The sequence below is a fragment of the Ochlerotatus camptorhynchus genome, unplaced genomic scaffold (assembly GCF_037179485.1).
Source record: "Ochlerotatus camptorhynchus isolate MF236.1 unplaced genomic scaffold, CSIRO-AGI_Acam_v1.1 ptg000266l, whole genome shotgun sequence".
Taxonomy (NCBI): Eukaryota; Metazoa; Arthropoda; class Insecta; order Diptera; family Culicidae; genus Ochlerotatus; species Ochlerotatus camptorhynchus.
Genome location: NW_027040756.1, coordinates 1,641,421 through 1,663,605, shown reverse-complemented (window position 1 = coordinate 1,663,605; position 22,185 = coordinate 1,641,421). Strand labels below are relative to the sequence as shown.

At 40.6% G+C, this 22,185-nt stretch overlaps 1 protein-coding gene across 10 annotated transcripts in view; it reads right to left on the bottom strand.

Moving 5' to 3' along the window:
- cpx (complexin) overlaps window positions 1-22,185 on the bottom strand; it is a 1,092,625-nt gene that overhangs the window by 270,323 nt on the left and 800,117 nt on the right. For 6 of the 10 annotated variants that reach the window (XM_065227124.1, XM_065227123.1, XM_065227122.1 and 3 more), the window contains one exon: window positions 14,901-14,912. The exons of the other annotated variants lie outside the window; for them this stretch is intronic. In XM_065227124.1, the coding sequence (XP_065083196.1) occupies window positions 14,901-14,912 (12 nt within the window). The remainder of the gene's footprint in view (window positions 1-14,900; window positions 14,913-22,185) is intronic. 10 annotated transcript variants of the gene reach the window in all.

Genomic DNA, 22,185 nt, shown 5'->3' with positions numbered 1-22,185 from the left:
ATCATACTGCCAGAAGGCGCGCAAACACACACACACACCCATACCCACCAGCACCGACTGGTTGTGGCTGGTTGATATCGAGAGCCAGTGAGACATTTCCCAGTCAGTAACCGAATCATCCGGAATGTGTGCGAGTGTCCCGACGTGGTGATGGCTGCCCTGAACGGAAACGACACACGTTGTAAATTGTCTTGCCACTGCTGGTGCCGCTGCCACACATGATGGAGTACCATTGAAAATTCATAAACCACTAAACCCCCCTCGCCCGCCCGCCTACCCTGCACGGTCTTGTCTGGGTCTATGGGGTTCAAAGGTTCCCGGAGGAAGCGAGTTTCCTTCGCAGCTGAAGACTCGACTCGCAAATTATGCACCGCTCAGAACAGTAATTTGGCCGTAAACGTCTCTTAATTTATGCAATTTACAGTCGCAACGGCAGGTGATCGTTGCGCGTGGAATTGAGTTAGAGGGCTGTGATGGAATCGATGAAGCAAAAATTTGGATTGACGTGTGTGTGTGCGCGTCATCGGTTATCACCCCGGTACGTGAGTGTGGCCTAGGGCTCCAAGTGTTGCATCGCGCATGAATGAACTTAGAAACGTGATCGGATGAGCTCTCCTACGAGTGGGGGGTAAGATTTCGGTGACGAATGAAGAATTTGTTCGTCTTTGAATTCTTTTTCGAGCGGTAACATTCCAGGCACGTATTGTCTTGGGGAACGCGTAACTCAATTCGATTGCCATTATTCCATTGCGTGAACTAAGTTTTTCCGAAGAAACCCCCGGATGGCGATGGTTGGGGTAATGGAATTTGTGGGAAAGTTAACGTGGCCATAAAAATTAATCGCATTCCGATACGTGATATGGGCTCTTTGAGGTGTTGTGGAGTATGTGTCAGACAAATGACGACGACGACGACAACGGCTGTCATCGTTGGGCTGTGGCAATTAGGAAATGGAAGTCCCAGATTAATGGTTTCAAAACGAAGTATGGTCGCTACATGAATAATTCAGAAAGGCAAGACCTTGCCTCCATATCTACTAGAGGTGGGCAAAACAGCTCTTCTGGATGAGTGGATCAAACCTATCGAGCTCACTAAAGGGAGTCGATTCTTTTGAACAGCTCTTCAGCTCACATTGAAATTATAGAAATTATGACACAAATTCAAAACCTGAAAATTAATTAGTGGTTTTAGTGCTTAAAACTGCATAAAATCGTAAAAGTAGTCTAAGCCAATAAATCCGTACCTTACAACATGGCTCTACGTTTCAATGGAAAACGCCACTAGCGCAATAACTGATCAAGCATCGCGTAAACATACATACAGATTTTATTTCTGATGTTAATTCTCCAGCAGAATTACTCTCACTATTCTCGGCTTCAGCTCCAGATCATTAGCTTAGAACCGGATCCGGAGATGAATCGTGAAGAATCGAGAGAGAGAGAGAAAAAAAGATCCGAAGAGCTCGGCGGGTCCGAGAGTTGTCATTCTACACAGCTCCCAGTGAATCATTCGAGTTGATGATTCGGATCCGGAGATGAGCTGATATGCTGGAGAGCTGCAATTCGATTTTCGGTTATTTGCTTCCGCTCCCAGAGAATGATGGGAGGAGAGGTGAGAGCACATATGCTGGAGGAATAACATCAGCAACAAGAGCCGGGTACATCAATAAATTGGATAATACCAGTCGAAAATTAACATCGTGTAGCTTGGAAAATTGATTTTACCGCTGGTGATGTCGATCAGTAGGCACATGTTGTATTGGTTTACGCGGTTCTTTTTTGAAAAGTTCCGCTATGAGTGATAGATTGAATGGTTTATACTTGTGATATCAGTGAGCTGATGAGCTGCGGTTCCTAAAAAATGAACCGTGGGTCATCAGCTCACTTTAGAGAATCGGGTCTATAGAACAGCTCGTGAGCGGATCGCCCATCTCTAATATCTACTCAAGTGGATTTCAAATACGGTTAGGTATCCTTCTTTACGCTTAATATGGGGCGAGCACCTCTACCGACTTGGACAAATTTGTTGCAGATATTTGGTTAGACCAATAAGTCCGTACTATTGGATTCAGGCTCAATTAAGCACTACGCCACAAGGAGGCCGTTAATAAACTACGTTGACAGAATTTTGAGAGGATTTATACCTGCCTACCCCTTCGTGGATGATCGGCCATACATTTTTTGAAAATTTGAATGGACCGTAGACTCATGGTTTCTCCATAAGTAATCGGCTCAGAAACCCGATTCGTTTTATTTTTATCAATACTAACTGGGACGATTCTCTTATAAAAGCTGTGCATCAAAATGAACAAGGGAATTTTAGACGCCCACTGTTCCGTTGTATGAGCAAAATTGGGTTGCAAACATACAATATGTAAGTGTTCAGAGCAGTATCAAAAACATCAGAGAAATACCGAGGATTACAAATCCAGAACTTTGAGAAAGTATAAAACAACTTTAAGGGTAAGTTCCAAGATCTTCAGGTCACTTCCATGATCTTCAAAAATTCATTATTGAACTTCGATGAATACAGGGCTGATTATCTAAATTTGATCCGCGAAATACGCGATTTCTCAAAAGAAATCTCCGACTTCAACTACTTATCCGCGACACATAAAAAACTGTTTGCATTGCTTAAAAATAACATTTTTTTACTACTATATGGCATTTCAAGCTTATTGCTTTTAGCATATTAGATTTTTACCTGCTCTGAACTTAGTGTTCTTTGAAGCAATTCCACATTTTGATTGAGAGCTTTCTACGCCTGTACCATCCTATGCCCAAGGAAGTAGAGGAATACTACAACCCGAAAAATCAATAGACCGGACGAGAATCGATGGGAATATCCAGATGAAGAATATCCAGGGAAGGGAATATACAGATTATGAGAGATATCACATATGGCCATACGGAATCATAATATGGAATATCCGGAACCGGTTCTACGGTGGCCATATGGCTGTTTAGTTGTGTGCCATATCACTTGATATGGTTATGATAGATAATAAATTTGACCATATGGATCCATAATCATGACATGACATGGGGTTTTATGATTGCTCTGTATCATTTTCGAGAGTTCCAAGGAAAACATCAATTTGTTGTCGCAATTATAGGTAAGATATATGATGAGAATTGAAAAAAAACACCCCCGTGCCAACACATTCTTGAATATATAATAAAGAGGGAGGGGTTTGGGGGGAATATAATCCAACAGATCTAAGAACCACTCGCAAATTTAAAACTTTTAAAAAGTTTTTGTAAACTTAACAGAAGTCCAGATATTTTCAGGGATGTTTGAAGATTTTATGACAGTACCAATAATATCAGGGCATTACCAACCACTTTCTGAAGAATTGCGAGAACTTCAAGGTAACTTCGGAAACATCAGAGATGATCAGAGAACCTCAAATCATTGTAATTATCTGCAAAATAATAGCAGAAATTTCACAGGAAGGGACTCGCGGAATTTCCAAAAACTTCGGCAAAGTTCCAAGATCTTCAGGGAAGTCCAAGGTACTTCAGGGGAAAGTTTTGAGATTTTTTAGCACTTTCATTATTTTCATGGACGCCATGAAACCATTAACCATTAACCATTCTGTTTAAATTAAAACACATACAATGCAAATTTTCGACTTATATACGATGAACCATCATAAATCATGTCAAACAAAATTTGTAATAGATCGTATATAATGTCAAAACAAATCATATATTACATTTTTGTTCATTACATACGATTTGTTTGCGTGATTTTATAACACAGAAGCAACTTTGATTTGCGTGAAAAACAGCAATATCCTACATGGTTAGGCTCTAAACATGTAGCATGTACAGGAAGTTCACATGCCCGGCACTTAGTGAGACAGTTTTGAACTTATCTCACCACCATCTGGACGGACTTGATCGCCTGAACAACTTTGCTAAGTCTATGACACATCAGTAATATCTTATGCGGTCAGGTTCTCGAGATATAGCATGTATCACTAGTGCCATGTGGTGAGATATTTCTGAACCTATCTGACCTCCATCCGGAAGGTCTTGGTCACTTGGGGAACCTTGCCGAGGAAAGCAACTTTCTATTTAGCTATCATCACGAGAAAGCCTGTGTTCAAACCAATTATCTCAGATCTTTTATGTTATAGGCGCATCTAGCGGCGTAGTTATTAATTAAATTTCAGTCAACAAGGTCGTTGAATTTGACTCATACGTGAGTTCCATTTACTCAAATTCACAAAAACGTAGGTTACTCATAGGCGAGTAACTTTTTTCTCAAATATGAGTGGACTACGTTTTCGCGAATTAGAATAAACGCGATTCAAATATGAGTTAGATACAACGACCGTGCTTGGTTTATCCTAGGGTCTAACACAATATGCCAAGTATATCGTTAACAGTAGAGGCTTATACATATGTTGAAACATACTAGATAGTCCACCACAGCCCCAATTAGCGAAAATCCCACAAGGGAAGATGCCTAAATGACGTTGCATTTTGGGCTGACCAGCCATGTACAAAAAATCGCAACGAGAGGGACTGTTCGGGAGCAGCGTGAATACCATCCACCCAAGGATGCAACCCTGGGTAGACAAACTCTCTACTCTCTGCGACGGACACCAAGAGAAGATACACATCATCGATCGGTTTGGAGAGATCGGTGGCGTCATGGATTCATGATTACGTGTGATCGGGTAGATCCTACATCTACAAAATTAGATATATATAGTTGCAATCTGCCTGGTATGTTAAACGGATCCAAGGGCCCTACTTGGGCGCCAATATCAAATGTTTTATGCATAAATGTAAATACGTTGTGCGTTAAATAAAGTAGTTTTATTGTAAAGTGTTAGTGTAATGTAAAACCCGTGTTTTTTGTAACCAACGATGGCCGAAACATTCCCGTAAGACACCATGAAGGACAGGATATTGGACCCCATTTTCACCGGGCAAATATATGTCAGCCAGAGGCTTTTACCCCCCTTTTGTTTTTTTTTTGGGTTGGATGGAAAAGGCCCCAACATTATGGTCCTTCGAACCGGATCGCCTCTGGAAGGACATTGGAAGGACGGTCAAAAGGTCTGACTATAACGCTATCGGGTTTGGAATGGCGCTCAACGGCCACTATTCATCTCGGGAATAATGCACCAAAACGCCATCATATCACCGAAAAATATGAAAGTTTCGCACCATCGCGATCCCGAACAATTGCTTAAACAAAACCATCATTCACAACTTCACACTGTACCATCTTTGTTGTAATAAATGAATCGGGACTGGAGCTACCTGAATATCCATCGCAACAAGGTGCAATCTATGCAAACCGCACTCTTCGCAACTCACAGGAACATGTGGAAACCTCATAATAATTCGAATATGAATTCTGACTGGTAGGGCATTGGAACACACCAAGTTTTGAAATGGTCATCACTTTAACTAAAGTTTGTGAACGGGAATCACTTATGGACTTCTGGAATCACCTCGGTTTACGAATTCTGACGGATTTTGTAAACATTCCAACTACCAACACAACGATCGCAATCAAGGCACGTGATGAATCCCTTCTCATCTTACACTACCAACATCGGTTTGGATCACACAGGAAGAGGGAGCTTCAACAGTCATTTTGCCAGGTCAGTACACTTAATGGTATATGTCCACCGAAGCCTGGACATAGGATACTACACCCGTTAATACAAATTATCCTCTTCATGTAAACATCACCACGCGATCTATTCAGGGACGTTAAACGTTTGTATGGATTTTGGACTCCAACTGGTCACCCTAAAATGCTACGTCATTTATGCATAATGCAGTTTACCGGCAAACAAGCAATTCACAAACACGCCTAGTGTAGGGGTGGGATGAGGCTGTTAAATACGAACCACCGTCACCTAACTAGTATAACTGGTTCCAAACGCAAACAAGTTCTTATGGTTTAGATGAAACATGGTTTGTTTATGTTTGGAATAAATTCCATACATAGACTGATCAGTATGCGTTAAGTCTAAACAATCCAAATTTTAGCGCGATCTACTCATATTCGTCAAAAGTAGGTCTACCCAAAATTGAGTAAACAAAGTTGAGGCTGACAAGATGATAAATGGAAAACATCGATCTTAATTCGAACGATGTTGTTTATATGTCATCATCTTATCAGCTTCAACTTTGTTTACTCAAGTTGGGGTAGCCCTATTTTTGAAGGGTATGATTAGATCCTAGTCTAATTTACGTTGTTTAAAAACAGCGTGTGGGCTGATTTAACAGCACATCGACCAGAGATGTCAGTGGGAACTGTCACTCTAATTTTCTGACGTAAACCACAAAGTCACTGTAGACTTGGCCACTAAGGCACTGAGGTTGTTGGAGAGGGATCCCATCCTCAATGACAGGCCCACGGTTGCTAGGGCGAGAGGATGGTGGAGCGATTTGACGGGAGTAGATTTTCCCACGATAGCCCAGCGAGTTAGGCTGCCCCGAAAGTTAATTGGAGGGTTAAAGCTATGTGCGGGGCAGGGGACAACTCTGGTGTGGCGAAAGCTGCATTCAGAGAGGTTGCTGCCTCATACGAGGGAAGGCCCATGCTATATACGGACGGTTTTTTGATCGACGAGGAAGTTGGTTATGGGGCGTCTGGGGAGGCCATAAGCCGCTGCCGGTTATCCGGTCTCTGTGGTATCTTCTCAGCTGAGGCCTATGCTCTCATGCAAGCTTGCAGGCTAGCAAACGGGTCTCAAGCCGTTGTATTCTCTGACTCAGCGAGTTGTCTCTTTGCCTTTGAGCATGGGCAGGTTGGACACCCGTGGTTGTTGGAGGTGCAGCGGTACGCTAACATAACCTTTTTATGGGTACCTGGACACGCAGGTATACCAGGGAATGAGGCTGCTGATAAACTAGCTAACCAGGGTCGCCTTGCTCAGCTAGAGGCCACTCCGGTGCCCTATAGTGACGCTACACGCTGGGTGAAGCAGACCTCGCGATACGCATTGAATATATCTAGGCATAATAACCGTGATGCATTCCTGCGTAGAATCAAGAACACTACACTAGAGTGGAAAGATGTACCCTATTCTCGAGATCAGATAGTTCTGACTCACCTGAGGTGGTCATACACGGCTTACTCATGGACCTCGTTTTAGCGGCAGTGTGGCCTACTGCCAGGGATGCGATGCGGTTTTAGATGTAAATCATCTATTGGTGGAGTGCCCGGCTCGAGCACAATTGAGGGAAGAAATGGGTGTCGTTGGTTCAATCCGTGAGGTATTTTACAATGACAGGAGTACAGCACAAACTGTACTCAATTTCTTGCGGGCGGTTGACTTATACGATATGATATAAGCATAAGTAGGTTGAAGTGGAATTAGAAAGAAAATGATTTGTATAGTCAACTCACTTCTTTTTGATAAGAGGGTAGTCTTGATTGTCCTAAAGACAATGGTGTGTGAGGGTAAGCGATAACGGGAAGTTATTGATGCTCGGAATTGTTACTTTGTGCCGTCTCGAATGAACTTAATTCTCCTCTACCAGGGGAACAGTTTAAAGAGACGTTATTAGACGGAAGCACGGAAGCACAAAGTCACGCCGGGTAAAGCAGGTGCATAGGAACGCTTACCAATGGTCGTCGGGCTCTGCCAGCAGATCAGTCGATTTGCGACCTCTGTGCACCTGAACTCCGATTCTTACCTCCACGCGGTGCCCGGTGGGGTTGCTGGCGGTGATATTTGCCGTCAGTAATGCGAACAAGAACGGGGGATCATAGTCGCTAGTCAGTGATGATGATGACAGAGCAAATAGATAGGTTTTAGCCAACTCTAAGTAGCCCGTGATTATAGCTACCCGGGGGTGCTAATCGGCTTGGTGCTGGTAACGATTTGGCCGTCCTGAATGAACTATATCCACCTCTTCAAGGTGGTTTGTTTAAAAGGACGTTAATAGATGGAAGCACAAAGTCACTTTCAATCGAAAATCGTCAAGCGATTCGACGAAGCTGCCAACCATCACTTTCAATTGAAAGTAATTCTGTCTTCTCATCGAGCAGATCCCGTTTATCATGAACAGAACCACTTTCGATTAGTTTTCATGCTGTTTTATTGGCTTGACTCGTGTTCATTTCGTCTTTCATTGTCTAATGAACTTACGTTCGCATTGAAGCGAAGCTGTTCGATCCAAATTCACGCAGTGCTGATTGTTCACTCGGTTCATTTAAGCGCATGCGCATAGATCTGTCCACGTGGATGTCAAATGTAAAATTGACGAGTGCACCGATGGATTTGAGTTCACTCACTTGAGAAAAAGTGACACAAGCTGCGGACAATGTTTATTAATCATGAACACTAAATGTTCATGAATAATGAATAATGAACATTTAGTGTTCATGATTAGTAAATATTGCCCGCAGCTTGTGTCACTTTTTCTCGAGTGAGTGACATAAATTCATCGGTGCACTCGTCCATTGGGTATTTATGGAATCGGGGTGACGGCTAGAGGCCGGAAATCGATGAACGACGCCATTTTAAATCCAAGATGGCGGCTTCCAGTTTAAAAAAAAAGTGGGAAATACTGTCAAATACCCATTAGTATAGATATTTTTTTGAGTCAGAATGACATCTAGAGGCCGGAAATCGATATCCGACGCCATTTTAAAATCCAAGATGACGGCTTCCGATTTCAGAAAAAGTGGGAAACAGTTCTGCCGATTGATGCGTCGGCATTATTGGAATGGGGGTTCTAGAGATTGGAAATAGATGTGCGACGTCATTTTGAAATCCAAGATAGTGGCTTCCGGTTAAACAAAATGCGGGAAATACTGTCAAATATCCATCAATATGGGTATTTTTGGAATCGGGATGACGTCTAGAGAAAAAATCGATATTTCAGGCATAACATTTGATAACGGCATTTGTAAACAAATTTTCTAAGGCCCTTTACACGCGAACCAAAGTACGCCCACGCAAACCAATACCACTTTCGGAAAGGTGATAGCTGCCCCTATCCGATGATGATGTTGGTTTGCGTGGACGTACTTTGGTTTGCGTGTGAAGGGCATTGGAAACCTTGTTTACAAATGCTTTTGAGCCGTTATCAAATGTTATGTCTGATTTGACGCAATTTTGAAATCCAAGATGGCGGCTTCTGGTGTAAGAAAAGATGTAAATACTGTCAAATACCCATCAATATAGATATTTTTGGAATCGGGCTGACGTCTAGAAGCTGAAAATCGATATCCGACGCCATTTTGAAATTCAAGATTGTGGCTTCCGATTTCAGAAGAAGTGGGACATACTGTCAATTACCTATCAATAAATTTTTTTAATCGGAATGACGTTTAGAGGCCGGAAATCGATATCCAAGGCCATTTTAAAATCCAATATGGCGGCTTCCAGCTTCAGAAAAAGAGGGAAACATTTAAGCCGATTAATGGGACGGTATTATTGGCATTAAACCAAATGTGGGAAATACTGTCAAATATCCATAAATTTGGGTATTTTTGGAATCGGGATGACACCTAGAGGATGGATATCTATCAACGAAACCATTTAAGAATCAAAGATGGTGGCTTCTGGTTTCAGAAAAGTGGGAAATACTGTCAAATACCCATCAATATAGATATTTTTTGAATCAAAATGACGACTAGAGAAAAAAAAATCGATATTTGACGCTTTTTTGAAATCCAAGATCGCGGCTTCTGGTTTAAGAAAAACGAGAAATACTGTCAAGTACCCATCAATATAGGTATTTTTGGAATCGGGATGACGTCTAAAGAATAAAAATCAACGCCATTTTGAATTTTCAAGGTGGTAGCTTACGGTTTCAAGAAAGTGGAAAATTCTATCAAATACCCATACATACTATTGTTTTTTTAGAATCAGCCGGACATGGATATCCGACGCCATTTTGTAATCCAAGACGGCGGCTTCCGATTTGAAGAAAATTGTCAAATAGCCTAAAATATGGGTATTTCTGAAATCGGGGATGACACGTAGATGGGGTCTCCCTCAACTCAGTCGGTAAAGGCGCAGCTACAAAGCAAGACCATGCGGGAAGTGGCTGGGTTCGATTCCCGGTCTGAGAGCGTCACAATTAGCGATCTTATGATTCGTGAGCGTTCACTCAGCGTGAGCGCTCACGAGTCGTAAAATCGCTGATTGTGACGCACTGAAAGCAATTTTGACAGATTTTAAGTGTCAAACATATACTTCATGACCTCCTCTTGTAACTTACAAGTAATAATTAGTATTATACTATATCATGATTTCATAATTCCAAAAAACATTTTTTTATAGCAAGTGAGTGGAAGTAACCCTGCTGTCAAATACCCATCAATGTGGGTATTTTCGAGATCCCAGTAACGTCTAGAGGCGTTTTAAAATTTTAAAATCTAATATGGCGGCTTTGGTTAGGAAAAAGTGGGAAATACTGTCAATTACCGATCAATGTGGAATTTAGGAATCGATGTGACACCTAGAGACCATAAATTGATTTCCAACGCCGTCTTGAAATTCGAGGGGTGGTTTCCGATTTTAGAAGAAATGTCAAATAGCCTACAAATGGCGGCGAATATCGATTTTCAGCATCTACGCGTCGTCCCCGTTGCGAAAATAACCAGGTCTTGGCGAAACCCAATGGCTGCCATCTTGGATTCGAAAATGGCATCGGATATCGGTTTTCAGCATCTACGTGTCGTACTCGTTCCGAATATTGTTGGGTATTTGAGACTTTTCCTGAGTTCGACGGCTGGCAGCTTGGACTCCAGAGTGGCCTCGTTAATTTAATTTTCGATCAATATAAAATTACATTTTGTTCCTACATATAATCCGGATCCCATCGCTATCGGCAACCGATCTTGTGCGGATACCAGGCATGGAAAATCATTTGCATTCATTTCGTGCATTCATTTACATTCATTTGCCCCTAACTTCTTTCATCAACAGAATTCCGCAAAATAATGTATAGAGCTTTTGTAGGTTTTGTTATTAGTTACTTAACTGCTAACAATTCAAATCCGTATCTCTTATGCATGACGAACCAGAGCGAACAGAAGCCACTACTGTTTTTTAGTGAATGTATTTTACATTCACTGAAAAACAGTAACAAGTTCTGCCCGCCCTAATTTGTGATGCATAAGAGATAAATATTTGAGTTATGGGCAAAAGTTGTAGCTAATAACAAATCCTACTAAAGCTCTACACATCATTTTGCGGAATGCTGTTGATGAAAAAAGTTAGAGGCAAATGAATGTAAATGAATGCATGAAATGAATGTGAATGATTTTCCATGACTGACTGGATTCTAAATATATTTTGATGCCTGAAGACGCGACGCGTGACAAGTCTAATGAGCCCCAAATAGAATTGAAAGTGGAAAAAATGAAGGAAGTTGTTTTCGAGTAATTCATTGCGTCAATTGAAACAAGTCTTTGCAGGAGGCATGTTTATCGTGACTTGCTAGTAAGAAACACAATGACTTACACGAAAATGATATTGCTCGAAATGAAGCGATTGTGCGGAGAGTTCATTTTCTTTTCTTTGTTTCGAAAATGCAGAACCCTGTTATGCGCAATTCGTTGTTTTCGAGTGATTTTGTTTGCGCGGGTCTTCGATGGATGTGGAATTTGGCTTAATTGGTTCCAACATAGAATATCTGGTATTCCTGATAACCAAGGAGATTACTGTCTTCAGCAAAGTTGATCAGGTGGACAATTTAGTACACTACGTGGCGCTAGTGTACATGTCAAGTTCCAGTATAAGATATGCCTCAAGAACTTGACCATTAGACTGATGCAAAAGTTGAAATTTTCGCTCCACAGTGCTCAAACGGTTTCAAATCAGGTCCTGATTAGCTTCCCAAAATTTAAACTCATTTGGTAAGAAACTGACTTGGCACAAACTATTCGAAGTTTGTATGGAAATTACTATGGGAAAACCAATCTTTTTGTTCATTGTCTTCTACCCATTTTCTGTATTGTTTTTTCAAAAATTTCTATAATTATTCTTACGGGAAATTTTCTAAGCTACAACTTTGCCCAATATCGTTTTTCAGCCAAATGTCAAATTAAATTGTTATTAATTGTTTAAGAGATTGATAATCTTATGGCATGATCAAGCAGCTGTTCTGTGGGCAACACTATATTCTGCAGTGTGACATAGTAGCCATGATATTTGTGCTCTATTCTTCACAGCAGAAACACCAATGTTGCCTGCTGAACAGTTGAATGAGCATAATCATAAGACATCAGTGACTTGAATCATTAATAACTTTTGTTTCTTACATTTGTTTGAAAAGTAGTTCTGAACAAAGTTGTAGCTGAGAAAATTTGCTACAATCACTACTATCATTTTTAACAGCATAGTGATGTGGTGAATTGTTTGATAGATATGAACAAAAATTTAAGTTTTGCTATAGTAATTTCCATATAAACTTGAAATGGTTTGTGACAAGTCCGTTTCTTACTAAAGTAGTTCAAATTTTAGGAGGCTAAGCAGGACCCAATTTGGAACCGTTTAAGCACTGTGGAGCGAAAATTTCAAATTTTACATCAGTCTATTGACCATCTATGATGTTACTATCTTCGGAAAAGTTATTCAGGGGTTCAAGTTCAATTTATAGGTGGACAATAGGGTGCTTCATTTGGAATACAGTATTTGAAATTTAATGAGTCATTCTCCAGTTTGACAAATATCCCTAAAATATGAGCCTGTGCATAAAATGGTAACGATTGATGATTTATGAGATTTGGAACTAGCAAAATTGGTTTGAAGTTCGTATGGAGATTTTAACGTATTACTATGGGAAATTTTTGAATTTCCCTACTATCGCTCTATTTTAGATTTAAATTGTCAGAATGCCGTCAAAATGGCATATGCAGTTGATATGAAACAACAAACAAGCGTGTCGTAGTTGTGATGAAATTGCCTCTGTCAATTTTTCACATTTTCACCTTGCTTGAATTGCCACCATAACAAAAACAGGCTTGTTGGTCATTGTCATAAAAGCCACATATTCAATTTTTACAACTAGAAACAAAGTTACAGCTAAATTTGAGAAATTTTAACTTCATCCATACTAATCCCCATGCAAACTTCAAATCATTTGCACGACCTCTTAACCTTCGTCAGTTTTAGCCATTGGTTGCACAGACTCATGTTTTGTGGTTATAAATCACATTGGAGGGAGGCCTATATGATTGCAAATACTTCTTTTTCTAAGATCAGGCACCCTAATGGATACAATAGTTCAAAATATTCTCACTGCGTTGGCACTAGTGTACATGTGAAGTTCTAGAATAAGCTATACCTTAAGATTCTGACCACCTAGGATGTTACTGTATTCTTTAATACACTAACAAAAAATCAGAACTGCTGTCCATCAAATCAATTATGCTTGACTCCCTGAACAACTTTTGCCAAGACAGTAATTTCTTAGGTGATCAGGTTTTTGAGATACAGCTTATACTGGAACGTCACAAGTTCACTAGCGTCACATAGGGAGACAATTCAGAACTACTGTCCAGCAATCAATTAGACTTGAGCACCTGAATACCTTTTCCGAAGACAGTAACTTCCTAGAAGACCAAGTTCATGAGATACAGCTTATACTCGAACTTCAAAAGTTCACTAGCGCTAGGATGTGCACAAATTCAGAATTGTTGTCCAGCTATCAATTAGACTTGACTCCCTGAACAACTTTGCCGAAGACAGTAACTTTTTAGGTGATCAAGCTCTTGAGATGCAGCTTATACTGGAACTTCACAAGATTAGTAGCGCCACATAGTGAGAAAATTCAGAACTTTTGTCCAGCGATCAATTATACTTGAGCCCCTGAACCCCCCATTTCCGAAGACAGTTACTTCCTAGATGACCAGGTTCATGATATACAGCTTATACTCGAACTTCACAAGTTTACTAGTGCCACGATGTGCAAACATTCAGAACTGCTGTCCAGCAATCAATTACACTTGACTCCCTGAACAACTTTTCCAAATACAGTAGCTTCCTTGATGAGCAAGTTCTTGAAATACAGCTTCTACTGGGACTTCACAAGTTCAGTAGCGCCACATAATGAGAAAATTCAGAACTGCTGTCCAGAAATCAATTAGACTTGAGTTTCTGAACACCTTTTCCGAACTTCACAAGTTCACTAGCACCACGATGTGCAAACATTCAGCACTGCTGTCCACCAATCAATTACACTTGGCTCCCTGAACAACTTTTCCCAATACAGTAACTTCCTCGGTGGTTAGGATAATGACATTCCATATGTTATGTGGTCTCAATTTACGTGGTCCTTATTATACACACTCTTCGGGGGATTGATCTGTATCTGACAGTTATCTATTGCACCATGATGCTATTTGGTTGTCTTTGATGGGAGGGAATTGTATTTCTGTAGATAGGTAATTAATGTTGAATTGGCACTAATTGCCTAAAATCATCTCGATTAGTTGAAGGACAAGCAGGAACGAATTACTCAGCATATACCTATTTTGAGTACTGCAATATTTCGTGGTGCAATAGTTGACATTAAAATCGTGGAACACTTTATGACAAAATCCTTGATTCAGTAAATTTCTATCTGATTATATGTTCCATTATTAATACAAAGTCCTTTCAAAATATCGAAACAGAAATAGGTTTAAATGCAAAACTTCTCTTCTCTCGTTGTCACTTCGCTAGCTCCAACTCGTCATCATGATGTAAGAACAGTGATCAAACATTTAGCAAACGTCAGTCGCGTTCCAACAAGACAAGTGGTAAAAATAACACACAGACAATTGGAAGGAAGTAGATAAGATAGATATTCGATTGAGTGAGAGAGAGAGAGAGAGAGACAATATCACGACCGCACACAAATCGGTACAACAACGTATACACCTGGAGAAACGTGGATCAGCTAGAGTGCACTTACCTCCGGCAGCTCCTAGAAAATTAAAAGGTATACGAAAAAAAGGAGATCAAACGGAAACAGAAAATCAAACCGAAAAAAAAACATCAAACAAAAAAAAATAAGTAGGTAAACACATTGAACACAGTACGTGTGCGAGTGTGTTGAGAGAGAAAAAACACGAGAGAACACATAAAACAACAACAGCCACACCATCATCAACAACAACACCAGCAGTACACGGGACGACCGCGTTAGTTGTTTATGTGTGCGTGTGTGTTTGAAGGTTACAACAATGATAACAACGCAAAGAGGAATAACGAAAAAAGAAGTAAAACAAAAAAATTCGGATTGGATCAAAGAAGAAGAGGAGGAAGAGAAGAGAAGAAAAGAGATTCGTTAGTATTCATGTTTAGAGAACGTCGGTAGAAAGAACTGGAAATTTAGTTTTTCAAACAAATTTTTTTGAGAATGGAACATGTGAGGTTATGTTTTTTTTTTTAGTATTTCTGTGCTTGTGGTTTATGGTTTGCATTTCTAGGTGGTTGTGGTGGTAGTGGTAGTGAATGCAGCGGCTCTGAAAAAAGTGAATGTATGTGTGAGATGTTCGAATCTACGTGTCGGATGTGGCGAGTGTTTAGGTTGATTATTTTTCTAGAACAGGTTCGAATTCGGTAGCGGTTGAGTGAAATTGATAGATGAAAGTTTCGAGGTTGGTAAATAACTTGAAGGGGCAAGGTGAAAGGGATAATAAAGCTACATGAAAGCAGTTGCTAGTTTTTATTTCAGTTACAAATCCAACTAAAATGGCATTCAAAATCAATGGCAGCTAAGCGGGTTGATTTGGCTAATTTCTGCAAAAAACAGTGCGTTTATGATATTAGCTAGAGCAAACCTCAATGAACAAGAGCAAACAGGAGAAAACTATTGAAAATTGACGATATCTTACCTTTCAAGCGATTTTAGTATAATTATATGATTTTTTTTTTCAACATAAATGAGTGACAGAAAGATCAGACAGATGCGTTATTTCACAGCAAAGATAGAAGTGATGGAAGCTATAACAGCAAAAAGATTGAAATGTGAACGTTCCACGGTTTGGCTACCACCACCCCCGGTTAAATAATCCAGATATTGCGTTTCCGTCAGATTACGTGAGATGTACCCCCAAACCATTATCGTAAACATGTTAATCAACGTTACTTTCATTATACACTTCCGCTGTACCTTGTCCCATTACAGCGAACATACACAGCATGTTGTCTTACGACCGTACGGAGCCATTACGTACATTGCAACGTTCTTTTGCTTTAAATTTTTAACAACGCCCCAAAGTGGTTCAAAGTTTGTGTGTTCCCTCGAAGGAACGTTACAAAAAAGAAGCAGAAACATTTAATTTCTCCCAAATGCCACGGTAAAATTGCTGCAGCAAACGCGTTGGAAAAGTTTTTTTTTTCCTGAATGATTATCGTGGCGGCGATACCGATGACGGTGACAGCTGCTGCCATCTGTAAGCGAGAAAAATTCACCGTTTTCGCGCCCGAATGAATGCAATTTTAGCTTTCTGTAGAGGGTGTCATGACGCGCAACGTTTAGAAAGTTGGTGGAAATAGGAAGTGTAATTAATTTTCCGCCTGCATGGGACGGGGCAGCGTTGCAGGATAACGTGTTGGTCGTATGTATGGAACGATGGAACTAAACTGTAACTTGTTTGGTGTATAACTGAAGTTGTCACTTTGGTTGCGATAGGAGCCAGCTGCTCTCAAGGGGTGCGAAGATTGGCACCAGTAGTGACATAGACAGATGTTAGTTGCAAAAATGTGCATACATGCAGCAGAAGTGTTGGAGTGACGTGTGAAGATTTACGAGCTTTGTGATGAGTTTTGTGCCAAAGATTTGTTGGATGTCACACTTCACGGTGATGGTGAAGTTTGTAGTTTGGGTTGAGCAAAGTAGCGGATTTTTTTTTAGATGACTCTATAGAGCAATTCTTTGCTAATCAAAATACATCCGATCAAATTTGATCGATTTTTTTCGGTGGTGTATGGGGGAAAAGTGGTGCTGTAAATTGAGGAAAACCCGAAAAGCGAAATTGAATTTTATTCATTTTTTTTTTCTAAATACGACCTCATGATTTAACAAATTGATTCCATTTGAATAGTTTCATGTTGCCAGACTTAAACAATCGTTATTTGCAAAAGTTCGTTGTGGTGTAAGGGACTCGTTGGCCAAGCTGTGACCGTTTTTCTTTACTTAGTAGAAGATCGTGTGTCTTTTCACCCAGCCCCCTATACATGACTGAGTTAATAAGTCTTGGACATATTCCATCGTTCGGTAATTTTTAGTCGTTTGTCTGTGATTTGGGTAGTTTTCCAGGAGTAGTCCAGAAAATCCGGTGATGGAAAGCGAATACCGGGAAAAAAAACTACAAGGGACAGCCCTATGGGTTTGTACGCAATGGTGACGTAGGACTACGTGGTCTTCTATAATAAATGTTTTTTTGTTAACTGCAGCAGGAGCTTGTGTTTTGTGTAGGAATATGAATTTGAGTGGGGTTCTCTCTATGTATACTCTTTAGTATGACTATGATTGCCCTGAAAAGAATCTTCTGATATGAATTTTAGTTGAGACATATTCAGAAATTTAACTCTTTTGGAAAATCTTGGTGGCCCTGAAAAGAGCCGATGGTAATACAGGTTTAAAACCTTTGGTAGATGATGATGACGTGTAGGCAGCTGGATCAACAAATCGGACCGGACAATCCCATATTCTTCAGTTCAATGATTGGGCACTCGCAAGATTCTCGGCCCGTCTGCTGCTGGGCAGGGGTTGAACTGGAGTCTGTGACAGGTTGCAAGGCCGTAGTGAGGGAAACCTCAACCTTACTACGATGAATGGACTACGTACATGTAAACATGGGCTACGTACTGGAAGATGGTAGCAGAAAACCTCTCCAGTTGTTCTTTACCGGACCGGCTGGATGCGGTAAAATGTTTACGCTCCATATCCTGATGGAGACATACAATTGCTTTTGCCAGCAACATAATGCACTAGATAACGCCTATGTCGCCTACGCATTGACAGGAAAAGCTGCCGTGGCTTTAGGAGGAACAACTGTCCAACTGCCATCGCAATAACGCTGTTGAAGCGTATAATATTGATGCCTTTAGCAACCGTGATGGATGGGATTGAACTACCGAGGATGTACCAAGACGCTGCTCAGCTAGCCAGTACCCGTACCAAACTGCCCAAAATGAGTGTCGTTGAAACCTGAAACAGGTTCCATACCTTCTTCGATTAATTGTTGGCATGTCATACATGATAACGACCAACGTAGAAGTAGAGGGCGGTCTTGTCAACGGAGCTATCGGCGAACTCAGGTACATTGAGCACACCGGTGATAACCCCCAGCAGTCGGCGTGACTGGACTGACAAGACTGGACGCCAATCTACAGGCGATTGGTCAACGTCAAGCTAAGCAGCGCCATTGGTATACGTCGCCATGTCACGTGTGAGCTCAGTGCAGGGGCTCTACTTGACCAACTCCGCCAATTCTTTCGTGTTTCATCACGGTAAGGGCAGCAATACCCCCAAGATGAATGAGTTCCGTGATGAGATGCAACGGCTGGAAAGCCACAAATTGGCGACGCTCAGTGACGATCGCATTCCTCGATAACGCTGATCACTCTGTTATAATGATGAACCTGGACAGCCACAGCCTGAATGCGTATTCCGAGGACGTGTCAACTGACCATGTCATGACCAGAGCCGACTTCTTGGCGTTGAGTGAGACATGGACGGACGGCAATGAGGCTTCGGAAATATCAGGTAAATGAATTCTTTCAATTGTTGGACTTGGATGGTAGCCCATTTTTCGAAAGCTAGAAAATCATGCCCCACCTATTTTGGGTATTTAATCATACGCTTCATCTGCTGCGCCTTTCTACACTATATTTTGCGTTTTATCGAAACAGCCGGTAGAATATCAGTGTCCACCCAGGTAAAGCTCCTCCCCTTTTTAGTTTTTCTCGTTTAACTCCTCTTCTCAAGTTGGTAAATTCTAGCCTTTAGCAGAAAGACGCTTAACACTTTTTTCGGCAAATTTATGATCCTGTTTTACCTCATGGTTCTTCTCTATGCCTGTTCAGATAAATAAGTAACTAAATTACTAACCTATTTCGCACTATTTCTGCTATGCTCTTCTATCATTCAGAACAACAAACGTATCAATGAATGTGTTTTGCGTCGAGTTATTAACGAAACAGTAAGTCGATGAAGAGAATCGATCAAAATCACTGCTTCGAAGTTTGGTTACAAGATTACAACTCTGGAAAATGTTACGCAATTGCATCCTCCCTATTCGCACACGCCCGAAGATCGGAGGCGAATGCCACTTCGACTTGTTTCGTCTAGAAACGATTCTCTGATGACTGTGTTGGGGAAGCAGCATATGCATCTACGTAATTGGTGGATTTTTTAGTCATTTTGACGCTTTTGGACAATGGCTGATATTTACCACTTCAATAGTTTCTTGTTGAAAATCAACAGTCTATAGCTTGCGTAGACATATTTCTGATCGATTGGTGATAAAATTATTCAAATTGGTCCAGGGGCAGCTGAGTTATCAACGTTCAAAATCTTTCATAATTACGTTACATGTTCCATTTTCGGTTTTTACAAACTGTACTCCCATATAGAAATCACAGACGTAGTCCTATGCCGAAATTCCGTGCAATTGTAGTCAAGGATTTTTTTTCCAATGGTGTAAAATTTGGGTGGAAAAATGCATTCAACTTCAAGTGGTGTGCTTTTTCCGGGAAAGTGACTTCCATAGAGATTTTTTCCTTTGATTTGATTCCCGTCGATCTTGTTTTTCGTGCTGAGCACCAATGCTACCGACGCCAGGGAGGCAGCTCCCACATCTGGACCCTACCTATCGACCCACCAACTCATGAATAAGGGACCAACGGCTTTACTTCCCTTCCGAAGGAAGGCGTGGTCAGAGATGTTATGCCTCAGAACATCCCAGCGGTGCCTACTGGGTCCCCGGTCCATGAGTTTGATGGGTCGATAGGTAGGGTCCAGGCGTTGGTAGCATTGGTACTCAGTACGGAAAACAAGATATTGGACGTATTCGTTTTACCACTTTGCCTCATTTTCTTGTTCCTTTGCTACCGGATCACATGTTCGTAGCTATGCGTGTCCTTGTTCGCTTGCTTGAATTATCAGATATTACATCGAAGACCTACGACTGATCGGAAAGCGAAATCGTTTTCTCGGAAGATCTTCGGTCATTAATAATATGTTTTCAAAATATAAAGTGGATTAGGAATCAGGTCGAAGACAAATGATCAGAAATTTAAATTAAATCCTTTGAAACACATCCCACCATATCAGGTTGACCCGGAATTCTCTAGAATTCTCTTTATGAAAGACCTTCGACTAATAGGAAATTAAAATTGAGTTATGCATATATTCCCTCATCATATCAAATTGATCAGGAATTCTTTCGAATAATCAGAAATTATATTAAAGACATTCGACTAATAGAAAAAATGCAAACGAGTGCTTCGTATATTTCCTTATTATATCAAATTGATCAGGAATTCTTCTGATGATCTTCGGTCAAGAAATTAAATGCATTGAATATTCTCTCATAATATTAAGTTGATCAGGAATCCTCCAAAATTATCAGAAATGATATCGAAATTGTAATCGAATTCTCCATAACAAAGTGACCAGCAATTCTTCTGAAGATCTTCGATCAGTTAGAATGTATTTTCAAAATATAGGGCAGATAAGAAATCAAGTCGAAGACATTCAAATGCTCAGGAATTGAAATTAAATCCTATGAATATTTTCTCATCATAATTGGTTGACCTGGAATCCTCCCGAATTATCAGAAATTATATCGAAGACCTTCGACTAATGGGGAATTGTAATCAAGTTTTCCATATATTCCCTCATCATATCAAAGTGATCAGGAATTCTTCCGAATTATCAGAAACTATATCGACGACCTTATACTAATAGAAAATTGAAATCGAGTTCTCCATATATTTCGTTATCATATCAAATTGATAACAACTTCTTCTGAAGATCTTCGGTCAGTTAGAATGTATTTCAAAATATAAAGATAATCAGGAATCATGTCAAAGTCCTGCAAATGAATATTATTCCAACATATAAGCTTGATCAGGAATTCTTCCGAATACAAAAAGGGCGCCAAGTTGGATTGCTGCAACTACCGCGCGATCATACTGCTGAGCGCCGCCTACAAGGTCCTGTCCCAAATTATATGGTGCCGCCTGTTACCATTTGCAAGAGAGTTCATTTATGGGTGCCTGCGATACCACGGACCAAATTTTTGCGATTCGGCAGGTTCTGCATTTTCGAAACAAAGAAAAGAAAATGAACCCTCCGCAGAATCGCTTCATTTCGAGCAATATCATTTTCGTGTAAGTCATTGTGTTGCTTGTTTCAATTGACGCAGTGAATGACTCGAAAACTGCTTCCTTCGTTTTTCCACTTTCACTTCAATTCGGGCTCATTCGACTTGTCACGCATCGCGTCGTCAAGCATCAAAATACAGTATCCGCATAATATCGGTTGCCGATAGGAACGGTATTCGGATTATATGTAGTAATAAAATATTATTTGATATTAAACGAACATTAAATTAACGAGGCCATTCTAGAGTCCAAGATGGCGGCCATATGGGTCATGAAAAGTCTCAAATACCTTACGGAGCGGGGACGACACAAAGGTGCCGAAAATCGATATCCGACGCCATTTGGGAATTCAAAATAGTGACCATTGATTTTCGGAAGTGTCAAATACCCTACAATATGGGTATTTTTGGCACGGAGGCGACGCGTAGATGCCAAAAATCGATATTCGATGCCATTTTAGAATCCAAGATGGTGGTCATTAGGTATCATAAAACGTGTAAAATACCCTAAGTTATGGTTATTTCCGGAACGGGGACAACGAGTGGATGCCGAAAATCGATATCCAACGCTATGTTGGACTCCAATATGGCGACAATCGGGTTTCAGAAAAAGTGTCAAATACCCTACAATATGGGTATTTTCGAAACGGGGACAACGTGTAGGGGCTGTTCATAAGCTACGTAGACAGTTTAGGGGGTGTTGGCAATTATTCACGGCCCATACAGATTTAAAAACATGGACTGTTGTCTACGCAAGGGGAGGGGGTCAAGAATCCCAGAAAGCTGTCTACGTAGCTAATGAACAGCTCCGTAGATGCCGAAAATCGATATCCGATGCCATTTTGGAATCTAATATGG